This window comes from Meleagris gallopavo, chromosome 24 (genome assembly GCF_905368555.1).
Source record: "Meleagris gallopavo chromosome 24, MGAL_WU_HG_1.1, whole genome shotgun sequence".
Taxonomy (NCBI): domain Eukaryota; kingdom Metazoa; phylum Chordata; class Aves; order Galliformes; family Phasianidae; genus Meleagris; species Meleagris gallopavo.
In genome coordinates, this window is record NC_139427.1 from 3,486,642 (window position 1) to 3,497,617 (window position 10,976).

The 10,976-nt window shown below is 62.2% G+C and overlaps 4 protein-coding genes across 5 annotated transcripts; all 4 read right to left on the reverse strand.

Annotated features, from left to right (window-relative positions):
* Positions 1–513: 513 nt before the first annotated feature.
* On the reverse strand, positions 514–3,212 carry LOC146542853 (uncharacterized). The gene is made up of 4 exons (XM_085242702.1): positions 2,107–3,212; positions 1,815–2,008; positions 1,587–1,761; positions 514–1,489 (listed from the first exon to the last, which is right to left on the reverse strand). Exons 1-4 carry the CDS (start codon positions 2,906–2,908, stop codon positions 798–800), a joined length of 1,863 nt encoding a protein of 620 aa, XP_085098828.1. The 5' UTR covers positions 2,909–3,212; the 3' UTR covers positions 514–797.
* A 1,743-nt stretch (positions 3,213–4,955) lies between these two features.
* On the reverse strand, positions 4,956–6,116 carry LOC146542854 (uncharacterized). Of its 2 annotated transcripts, XM_085242987.1 has the most exons (3): positions 6,053–6,116; positions 5,887–5,955; positions 4,956–5,788 (listed from the first exon to the last, which is right to left on the reverse strand). In XM_085242987.1, the coding sequence occupies exons 2-3, from the start codon at positions 5,918–5,920 to the stop codon at positions 5,214–5,216; spliced, it is 609 nt and encodes a 202-aa protein (XP_085099113.1). In that variant the 5' UTR covers positions 5,921–5,955; positions 6,053–6,116; the 3' UTR covers positions 4,956–5,213. The 2 variants fall into 2 exon arrangements, with proteins under 2 accessions (XP_085099113.1, XP_085099112.1); XM_085242986.1 differs by lacking the exon at positions 6,053–6,116 and having other exon boundaries at positions 5,887–6,022.
* On the reverse strand, positions 6,001–7,552 carry LOC146542855 (uncharacterized). Its single transcript, XM_085242982.1, has one exon. It carries the CDS (start codon positions 6,899–6,901, stop codon positions 6,119–6,121), a length of 783 nt encoding a protein of 260 aa, XP_085099108.1. The 5' UTR covers positions 6,902–7,552; the 3' UTR covers positions 6,001–6,118.
* Positions 7,553–9,744: 2,192 nt separating this feature from the next.
* On the reverse strand, positions 9,745–10,641 carry COX5B (cytochrome c oxidase subunit 5B). Its single transcript, XM_085242988.1, has 4 exons — positions 10,480–10,641; positions 10,316–10,389; positions 10,119–10,218; positions 9,745–10,001 (listed from the first exon to the last, which is right to left on the reverse strand). Exons 1-4 carry the CDS (start codon positions 10,571–10,573, stop codon positions 9,889–9,891), a joined length of 381 nt encoding a protein of 126 aa, XP_085099114.1. The 5' UTR covers positions 10,574–10,641; the 3' UTR covers positions 9,745–9,888.
* Between the last annotated feature and the right edge of the window lie 335 nt (positions 10,642–10,976).

Below are 10,976 nucleotides of genomic sequence, written 5' to 3' on the forward strand. Positions count from 1 at the left end.
AGGTCCTTCCCTGCAGGGCTGCTCTCAAGGACTGCTCCTTCCAGTCTGTATGGATGCCTGGGATTCTTCCGGCCCAAGTGCAAAACTCTGCACTTTGTTGTGTTGAACCTCATCAGGTTCACCCGGGCCCACCTTTCCAGCCTCTGTCTGCGGCCTTTCAGCCAATTCCTTATCCATCAGTGCTCCACCCATCAAATCCCCTTACAGTGGGGGGGATTTCCTGCCCCACTCCACGTGTTTGTAGCTGTATGGAGCTGTGCGTGTCTCCTGCTGTAACAGAGATGGAGGGGATGGTGCTGACTGAGGAGGCAGTGACTGGAGGCCAGCCGTTCCCCATCCCTGCATTGCAACCCAGTGCTGACTGAGGAGGGGAGGGGATTTTGGAGGGGAGGGATGGGGCCGGTGGGGGCAGCCCTGGGACACGGCCCTTTGTGCTGCCCCGTCCTGCCCCGCAGGTGGGCACTGGGCTCTGGGGGGTTTAGTGCTGCAGGAACGACTGCAAGTGGAGGCGTAGGAAAGTGAATATAAAACATTTAATAATTTAATGTAACTTAACGTAATGTAACAGAACTTAACAGTCCAAGATGACATCGGTGGACAGCCAGGGTTGGAGGGGTAGGGCTGGGGCCGGTGCTGGTGCCCCTGGAGCACTGCTGCTGCTCTGTGTGCCGCAGGGCCGGCGAGGAGCCCAGGGCTACAGGGAGCCTTATTTGCTGGCCGTGGCCGTGCCTCCTGCTGCAGCAGGTGGGCCGGTTTCTGCAGAGGCTCCCGTTTGTGCTGAGCCCACCCAGCTTCGCCTAGCGCCGGCGTTTCTGCCCTGGAGCGTCCTGGCCATGCGGCAGCTTCCTCTTCCTGGCTGGGAAGCTGCCAGTGCACTGCTGGTGCCCGCTGGTGGTGCAGGCGGGCGCTGGGCACTCGGCCGGCTCGGTGCCGTCATCGTCATTGTGGTGGTTGTCTGGCACACGGCAGGACATGCAGCCGGGTGGCAGTGCCAGGCGGGTGAGAACCACCCGGGGCTGCTTCCGCTTCGCCTCTTCTATCAGATGTGCTGTGCGGGGCGAAGGAGGTGCTGGGACATCCAGGGGGGCCGGCATGGGCAGCTCTGGTGATGTGCTGCGGGGCAGCAGGAAAGGCATGCAGGGCAGCGGCCTGGGGAGCTGCCTGGAGCACGATGGATGCGTGCAGAACAGGTCGCTGCTGATCCAGGCCTCAGTCTCTGCCTCTCCGTTTTGCTCCCTGCTGGCCCAGGGAAAGTCAGGGAGCCCTGAGATGAACGGTGACGTTTTTGTGCTGCTGGGGACGTCTGGGCTCGGTGGCTGTGTGGCATCGATCCACCGCAGCAGCTCTGCCCTTTCCTGGCTGTCCAGTTCAGGTAGCAGCTCATCGTGAAGACTTTCCTCTTCTGCAATGTCAGTACCTTCGGTCCCCTTTGTTTCGGTTTCAACAGGGTCCTGGTTCTGCTGGGGGACCTCCTGAGGACTCGCCCTTTCTGAAAAAGCAAGAACATCCCCAGAAGAGTGAGGACAGCCTTCCCGCAGGCACTGAGTGCAGACCCTCCCCTGCCAGCTCTGCAGCCCCAAACTCACCGGTGTTCAGCCATGTGAGCAGGTCATCCATGTCCGGGATGTTGTCCGGGATCTCTGTGTTGGATGTCGCTTCTGGAAAAAGAAGAAAATCCCCACAGGGGTAATGCCAGCTTCCCCACACCCACTGAGTGCAGACAACCCCCGCCAGCTCTGCTGCCCCCAAACTCACCGTTGTTCATCCAAGCCAGGAGCTCATCCATGTCCGGCGTATCATCCGGGACGTCATCCGGGACCTCTGTTTTGGGTGCCACTTCTGGAAGAGGAAGAAAATCCCCACGGGGGAAATGCCAGCTTTCCCACACCCGCTCGGGGCAAACGCCCTCCCGCCAGCTCTGCTGCCCCAAACTCACCGTTGTTCATCCAAGTCAGGAGGGCATTGAAGTCAGTGATGTCCTCCTGGATGTCTGAGCTCGTTGTCGCTGCTGGAAAAGCAAGAACATCCCCAGTGAGGCAATGGCAGCTTTCCCACAGCCACCCGGTGCGGACAGCCTGCCGCCCGCTCTGCAGCCGCCAAACTCACCACCTGATTCCAGCGCTGCGGTGCTGCAGGTGAGCGGAGCCGTGGTGGGACGGGGGCACACTGGAGCTCCTCGGAGGACTGTTGAGGGGCCGGGGCGGTCGGGGCCCTGCGGCGGGCAGCTGTCTGCGGGCTGCGGGGGCTCCCCGTGCAACACAGCCCCAGGCCGCAGCTCCATCGGTTGCTGGGGCTGCTGCGTCCCTGCCACCAGGGGATGTTCCCAGCAGCGGGCAGGGGCGCGGGGGGCAGGCATACCTGGCTTCATCTCTCCAGGTAGGAGCGTGACCAGGGGTAACTGCTGCCCCCCAGATGGCAGCTGACCAAAGTTTGGGAGCATCCCCCCAGCTGGGAGCTGACTGACAACTGGGGGCATCCCCCCAGATGGCAGCTGACCAAAGTTTGAGGGCATCCCCCCAGCTGGGAGCTGACTGACAACTGTGGGCATCCCCCCAGGTGGCAGCTGAAGCACAGCTGGGGACATGCCCCCAGGTGGCAACTGAACCACAGGTGGGGGCATCCCCCCAGGTGGCAGCTGACCCATCATTAGAGGCATCACCCCAGGTGGCAACTGAACCACAGTTGAGGACATGCCCCCAGGTGGCAGCTGAACCACAGTTGGGGACATGCCCCCAGGTGGCAGCTGAACCACGGCTGGGGGCATCCCCCCAGGTGGCAGCTGCGCTCCCTGTCCCTGGACACCCGGCACCCCAGGCCAGACAGAGGCCTGAGGCACCATGTAGGTGACAGTGGGGACGTGGAGGGGTTGGAAGGACACCGGCACTGCTCCGCCAATGCTGGGCTGCATTGCAGCAGTGGCCGGTGGAGGCACGAAGGATCCACATAAAGCGGCGTCGGGTGTCGGAAGCACCGTCAGCGTGCGTGGAGGAATTCTCTCTGTGGGGAAATGCCCAAATGGGCGCTGGGTGAGATCTGGGGCACTGGGATCCCCTGGAGGGCCGCAGTGCCAGGAGCAGAGGAGCCTGCTGCCTTACCTGCCATGGTAGCTCGAGAGTGGCAGCGGGGGGTTCCGTGAGCGCTGGGGTCAGCCCCTCTGCCCTGAGCTCACAGTGCCCCTCTCTGACATGGACCCGTGGTGTCACAGGCATTGCTCTGAGCCTGCCCTGTCACCAGCACTTGCTGTGGCTGCAGTTGTGGTGACAGCATGGGACGAGTGTGGGGAGCTATGGCCTCTGCCCGTCTCATACTCCTCCTCCTGATGGCTGCAACGTGCTGGAAGGACAGTGCTGCTCCATGGAGAGCACCAGGAGCAGGTGGGTGAAGAAAAGTGAGCGACATGGTGGGCAAGAAGTCAGGCTGTGTCCCCACGGCCAGATTGCAGGCTGCTCTGGGGCTGTCCTTGCATGGGGGACATGCTGGGCAGGGAAGGTGGCCAGCACTCAGTTCCCAACACAGGGACCCCCATCAGCCCCAGCCCAAGGGAAGAGCCAGGCACGTTTTCCTCCCGTGCTGTGATTTCACCTTCCTTTGTGCCCATCACAGATCTGCAGTAGAGGCCCGATGTGGCCACATGTTGACCATGATGGTGTTGCACGCGTTTGATGGAAACTTCTCTCATCTCTTTGTGATTCTAGATGACTACGCTGGTTCTGTTCCTGCGGTTGCCTGGTCAGACTCAGCTTTTGTTCCTGAGGTGGAACCTGGATGTAAATCACTGCCAGAACAGAGCCTTTGGGGCTCCCCCTCCCGTTCTCTTTTCCTCCCCTCTCCATTTCATTCTGTTCTCTTCCCCTCCCCGCTTCCAGACAGTTCCACACAGGGATTGCTGTGTATCAGCACGGTGCCACTGCAGGCACCCTGCACGTATGGTTGAGATGCTGCTGCGTGGAAGGGAGAGATGGGTGCTGTGGAGAGATCCTCCGTTGTTCCCATCTGGAGATGGGTATGTGCACGTGTTTGACACAACCTGCTCTGTCCTGTTTGTTTACAGATGTGAGTGGAAGTGAATGGGGTGCAGAATCCCAGCCGGCTCCTGGGTCCGAAGCGGTTTCTATCCCAGTAATACATCAATAAAGAACTGCATTATTTCCTAACTGTGTGAGACCTTGCTTGATCTGTGCAGGACACAGGGTGGAAAATCCCCCCAATCCTTACGTTGGCTTCTGGTCAGGGTAAGATGTAAGAAGTTGAGGCCCTGGCACTGCTGCCCAGAGAGGTTGTGGGTGCCCCATCCCTGCGGGTTTGCCCAGCTCAGCTCCCATTGCAGTGAATGGGGACGGAGGGAGGGACGTGGCTGATGAGACTCCAACTGCCGGTGGCATCGCAGGGCTGCGGTGCTTTGACCCTGCAAAGCTGCCAAACTTCCACTTGCTGGCTGTCTGCTTTCAACTTCTGTCTGTCACAAAGCAGAGGGGCTGGGAGGGACCTCTGGAGAAGAGCACAGTACAGCCTCCCCCCAGAGCAGCTTCCCTGCAGCGCTTGCACAGGAGAGTCTGCCTTGAGCTGGGAGCCCACAACCGACCCAGTGCTCCACACGTGCCCAGCGCTTTCTGCAGCCCTCAACAGCCTCCCAGGGCCACCAGTCCTGCCCAGTGCCCCCAGCTCAACACACCCGATGCTCAGTACGTGACCATCTCCTTCCCCAGGCACAAAACAAGGCACGGGGCACTGGCAGCACGGTGGTGATGGAGAACATCAGTGAGGAGGTGTGGGCGGAGCTGCAGCTCTCTGCTTGCTGCAACCACACCAACATCCCTGGAGGTGGGCGTAGGGATTTGGGGGGGCTTTGAGGCTGCGTGAACGACTGCAGGCAGAGATGTAGCAAAGAGAACACGAAACGTTTAGTAATTTAATGTAATTTCATATAATTGAAGATAATATAACATAAAATACCGTAACATAATGAAATCTAATAGAGTCCCACATCGTCCCAGTTCAAGGTGGTGGTGGTGGACAGCCAGGGTTGGAGGGGTAGGGCTGGGGCCGGTGCTGGTGCCCCTGGAGCACTGCTGCTGCTCTGTGTGCCGCAGGGCCGGCGAGGAGCCCAGGGCTACAGGGAGCCTTATTTGCTGGCCGTGGCCGTGCCTCCTGCTGCAGCAGGTGGGCCGGTTTCTGCAGAGGCTCCCGTTTGTGCTGAGCCCACCCAGCTTCGCCTAGCGCCGGCGTTTCTGCCCTGGAGCGTCCTGGCACCGCGGCAGCTTCCTCTTCCTGGCTGGGACGCTGTCATTGCGCTGCTGGTGCCCTCTGCTCCTGCCTCTCCTGGTGGTGCAGGCGGGCGCTGGGCACTCGGCCGGCTCGGTGCCATCCTCGTGGTGGCTGTGTGGCACACGGCAGGAGGTGCAGCCGGGTGGCAGTGCCAGGCGGGTGAGAACCACCCGGGGCTGCTTCTGCTTCGCCTCTTCTATCAGCTGTGCAGCGTGGGCTGAAGGAGGCACGCGAGCGTGCAGGGGGGTCGGCAGTGCCAGGCGGGTGAGAACCACCCGGGGCTGCCTCTGCCGCGCCTCTTCCATCAGATGCCTGCGGAGCAGCGACTCAGAGAGCTGCCCACAGGATGCTGGCTGCCCTGAGAACGGCTCGCTGAGGGGCCTGGCATCAGCCTGCGCCTCTCTGCTGAGCTCCCTGCTGCTCTTGGGAAAGTCAGGGGCTGCTCCGATGTCAGGAGAGGTGCTGAGGCTGCTGGGGACGGCTGGCAGTGGCTGCTGGGGGACCTCCGCACAGCTCGACGCTTCTGTCAAAGCAAAACCACCCCCAGAACGATGATGGCAGCCTTCCCACAGCCGCTCGGTGCGCACATCCGCCCGCCACCGCTGCGGCCCCTGAACTCACCGGCGATCCAGGTGAGCACGCTGTCGATTTCCATCTTGTCATCTGGAATGGCTGAGCCGGGTGTCCCTTCTGGAAAAAGGAAGGAAATCCCCACAGGGGCAACGCCAGCTTTCCCACAGCCACTCGGTGCAGACATCCCCGCCTGCTCTGCAGCCCCTGAACTCACCGTTGCTGATCCACGTCAGGATGTCATCGATCTCCGCGGCGTCGACCGGGATGTCTGCACTGGATGTCACTTCTGCAAAGAGCAAGAAAATCCCCACGGGGGCAATGCCAGCTTTCCCACACCCACTTGGTGCGGACGCCCCCCCGCCACCTCTGCAGACCACAGACTCACCGCTGATCCACGTGAGCAGATCATCGATGTCCTCCGCGACGGCTGCGCTCGTTGTCGCTGCTGGAAAAGCAAGACCATCCCCAGTGAGGCAGTGCCAGCTTTGCCACCCGGTGCGGACAGCCTGCCGCCCGCTCTGCAGCCCCCAAACTCACCACCTGCTTCCAGCGCTGCGCCGCTGCAGCCGAGCGGAGCCGTGCTGGGTTGGGGGCACGCGTCGGTGGGTGCTGGGTGCCCCCGGTCCTCCGTGAGCACCACGGCATCTCCAAAGGGCCCCACCGCCCGCTCCCGGCTACTGGGCAGGGTGCAGGGCGCGGGGAGCACCTGCTGCTGCACTGGAGGTGCCGGCAGAAGGACGTGGCGATGGGGGTCCTGCAGCGGGCAGCTGCCTGCGGGCTGCGGGGGCTCCCCGTGGAGCACGGCCCCAGGCCACGGCCCTGCCTGCAGGTGATGGATGCAGCCGTGGGCGGGGGCCGTGGGGGGAGCCGTAGCTGGGTGCAGCCCCCAAGGTGGGAGCTGACCCACAGATGGAGGTGGCCCCCCAGGTGGGAGCTGCGCTCCCTGTCCCTGGACACCCGGCACCCCAGGCCAGACGGAGGCCTGAGGCACCACGTAGGTGATGGTGGGGACGTAGAGGGGTTGGAAGGACAGCAGCACTGCTGCGCCGATGCTGGGCTGCATTGCAGCAGTGGCCGGTGGTGGCACAAGGGATCCAAAGAAAGCGGCGTCGGGTGTCGGAAGCACCGTCAGCGTGCGTGAAGGGGTTCTCTCTGTGGGGAAATGCCCAAATGGGCGCTGGGTGAGATCTGGGGCACTGGGATCCCCTGGAGGGCCGCAGTGCCAGGAGCAGAGGAGCCTGCTGCCTTACCTGCCAAGGGGGCTCGAGAGTGGCAGCGGGGGGTTCCGTGAGCGCTGGGGTCAGCCCCTCTGCCCTGAGCTCACAAGAACTCTCTGTGACACTGTCACAGGCATTGCTCTGTGCCTGCCCCGTCACCAACACTTGCTGTGGCTGCTCGTTGCGGCCTTCCCTTGTTTCGGTGCAGATGATAAACGTGATGAAAATGAGCTTTTTACGTGTCGAGATGGTGATGGGACAAAGGGGAATGGTTTTAACGCCAAGGGGGGCGACTGGGATTAGATGTCAGGGAACTTCATCACGGAGGCAGCTGAGGGCCGGGCGCTGCTGCCCAGAGAGCCCGTGGGTGCCCAGGTCCCACTGCAGTGAATGGAGACAAAGGGAGGGACGTGGCTGACGACACTCAAACTCCCAGTGGCATCGCAGGGCTGCCGTGCTTTGACTCTGGAAGGCCACCAAACTTCCACCTGCTGCCTGTGTCCTTCACACATCCGCCTGTCACAAAGGACAGGGGCTGGAAGGGGCCTCCGGAGATGACCGCAGTACAGCCTCCCCCCAGAGCAGCTTCCCTGCTTCCCAGGGCCACCAGTCCTGCCCAGTGCCCCCGTGACATACAACCATAGAATCATAGAATCACAAGGTTGGAAAGGACCTGCAAGATCATCCAGTCCAACCGCCCTCCCATCACCGCTGCTACCACAAGCCCTAAACCAGATCTCGCAGCTCCTCATCCAGACGCCTCTCGAACGCTGCCAGGGACGGCGACTCCACCGCCTCCCTGGGCAGCCATTGCAGTGCCTGAGAGAAAAAGTTCTTCCTTATGTCCAACCTAAACCTCCTCTGCTGCAACTTGCGGCCATTTCCTCGGCTCCTGTTTGTTGCCTGGGAGAAGAGGCCAAACCCCTCCACATCACAACCTCCCTTCAGGAAGCTGTAGAGTGCAGTGAGGTCTCCCCTGAGCCTCCTCTTCTCCAGACTGAACAATCCCAGCTCCTTCAGCCCCTCCCCGTAGGATTTGTGCTCCAGACCCCTCACCAGTTTTGTTGCCCTTCTTTGAACCCGCTCCAGGGCCTCAATGTCTTTCTTGCAGTGAGGGCCCAGAACTGGACACAGTACTCGAGGTGCGGCCTCACCAGATCTCAGTACAGGGGACGATCACTGCCCTGCTCCTGCAGGCAACGCTGTTTCTGATGCAGGCCAGGAGGCCATTGGCCTTCTTGGCCACCCGGGCACACTGCTGGCTCGTGTTCAGCCGAGCATCAACCAACACCCCCAGGTCCATTTCCTCTGCGCAGCCTTGTTGAACCTCATCCCATTGGCTTCAGCCCAGCTCTCCAGCCTGTCCAGATCCCTCTGTAGGGCCTCGCTGCCCCCAGGCAGATCCACACTTCCAGCCAACTTGGTGTCACCTGCAAACTTGCTGAGGGTGCACTCGATGCCATCATTGCTGTCACTGATAAAGGTGTTAAGGAGCACCGGTCCCAGGACAGAGCCCTGGGGGAGCCGCTCATTGCCGGCCTCCACCTGGACACGGAGCCATTGATCACCGCCCTCTGTCTGCGGCCTTTCAGCCAATTCCTTATCCATCAGTGCTCCACCCATCAAATCCACATCCCTCCAGTTTGGAGATAAGGATGTGGTGGGGGACCGTGCCAAAGGCTCAAGTCCAGCTAAATGACATCGGTCGCCTTTTCCCTTGTCCACCGATGCCGTCACTCCATCACAGGAGGCCGCCAGATCGGCCAGGCATGACCTTCCCCTGGTGAAACCCTGCTGGCTGTCTCGGATCGCACGCCCATTCCCCATGTGATCAAGCATGTCGTCCAGGAGGATCTGCTCCACGATCTTCCCAGGCAGAGGTGAGACTCAGCGGCCTGCAGTTCCCCGGGTCCTCCTTGCTCCCTTTCTTCTTAATGGCAGTGACGTGACCCTTCCTGCAGTCATCCGGGACCTCACCTGGCAGCCACGACTTTTCAAACATGATGGAGAGCGGCTCGGCACCCACCTCAGCCAGCTCCTTCAGGGCCCTGGGATGCCGTCACCCGGCCCATAGACTTGGACACATTCAGTCCCATGAGGATGAGGCGGCTGCAAACAGCTGGGGCTCCTGATGCCACCCATCCGGGTGCCCACAGCACCCATCACAGCCATGGGATGGAGGGCTGCACTGAGGGTACAGCACTGAGCACAAACGTCCAGGGAGGGGCAGACAGATAGAAGAGGACAGATGGACTCTTATCTCGGGCTGTGCTGGGATAGGAGAGAAAACGGCTCCAACTGCAAGGAGGTGGCGTTGGGATTGGGTGTGAGGATGAGGTGCTTTATAATGGGGATGGCCGTGCTGGTGGGGCCTGGCCACGCAAACACAGCACCCACTGGGGGAGGGGCACAGAGCAGCCCCTCTCCGCTCTCAGCCCCACACCCTCAGCTTTGAGTTCAGAGACAAGGATAAAGCGGAGCTCACCCCAACACGACTCCCAGGTTTACCTTTTCATCCTGCCCCCCTCCCACGGGGCGTTCCTTATCAGCCCCAACCCAAAGGGAGCACCCGTGGGGAGGGGATTCCCCACCACCCCCCAGTCAGCAGCCAAAGGGGTCACCACAGCCTCCTCTGCTCCCCACCCAGCCCACCCCCTGTCGTCGCCCCCCAGCACACACACACAGCAGGCAGGGTTTCCACACAGTTCTTTTTCTATATAAGGTGGGGGGGACACAGCAGAACGAGCGCTGCGGCGGCTCAGTTTTTGAAGACCAGATGGGTGCTGGGGTCTCAACAGCCCAGGAACCTCTTTGGGGGTGTCAGGGGGGGCTCTCAGTGGGGCAGCTCGTGTGGGATGAGTTTGTAGTGAGAGCCACAGGACGGGCAGCGCTGCGCCTCCCCTTTGTGCAGCCAGAACCAGATGACGCAGCTGTTGTCCTCTTCACCTGGGGAAAAAGCACAGAGGGTGGGGGGGGGGCACGGGAAGAGGGGCGGGGAATGCGGGGGGGGGGGGGGCCGGCGGGGAACGTGGGGGGGGAGGGGGGGGCGGCGGGGACACTCACAGACGCAGCCCACGATGCGTTTATCGGTGATGGAAGGCACGAGGTTGGGGTCCTCCTTGGTGCCCGCGTAGCGCTTCGGCCGGAACATGCTGTAGGGGTCCTGGGGGGGAGAGAAAAGGGGGTCGGGAGTCAGCGGGATCCCCATCCCCTGCAACGGCGCTCCCGTCCCACCCCCACGCCCAGCACCTCGCACTCACCAGGCCTTTGTTCATGGCCTCCATCACCTTCCGCTCCAGCCCCGTCGCCTGCTCCTCATCCGTGGCGAGGTCGCCTGCGGGACGAGCGGCGGTCAGAGAGGCGGCCCAGGCCCGGGCCTCGATTCAGAGCCGGCCCCGGTTCCCGCCCCCCCTTCCATCCTCACCAGGCGCGGCGAAGCTCCTCACAGGCGCGGCCCGGCCGGTGGCGGCGGGCAGAAGCCGCAGCGCCGCGCCCACCCGCAGTAACCTTGAGGCCATGGCTGCAGCGGCGGCACTCAACGCTTCCGGCGGCGGCGGCGGAAGCGGAAGTGGAGGAGCGGAAGGGCGGGGCGTCGGGGGCGGGGCCACACCCATAGCAACGGGGTGGAGCCACGCCCATAGCAACGGGCCCATAGCAACGGGCCCCGAGGGCTGCGGGCCGGGCTGCGTCCCCAGGCAGTAACGCGGGCCTCCCTTCCCCCCCCGCTCCGGGCGGCCTTAATGAGTCACCTTCGTTAATATTGCAGTGCAGATCGATGGCTGCGGGGGGGGGAACCGTTAATTACCTGCAGGGGGGTAATTACCGCCTGGGGGGTGAAATGGAGCTCGGTTTGGGGTGCGCTGAGGGGGGAATGGGGGAAATGTTGGAAACGGTGCAAAAAAGGGGAAATGTGGGGAAAAT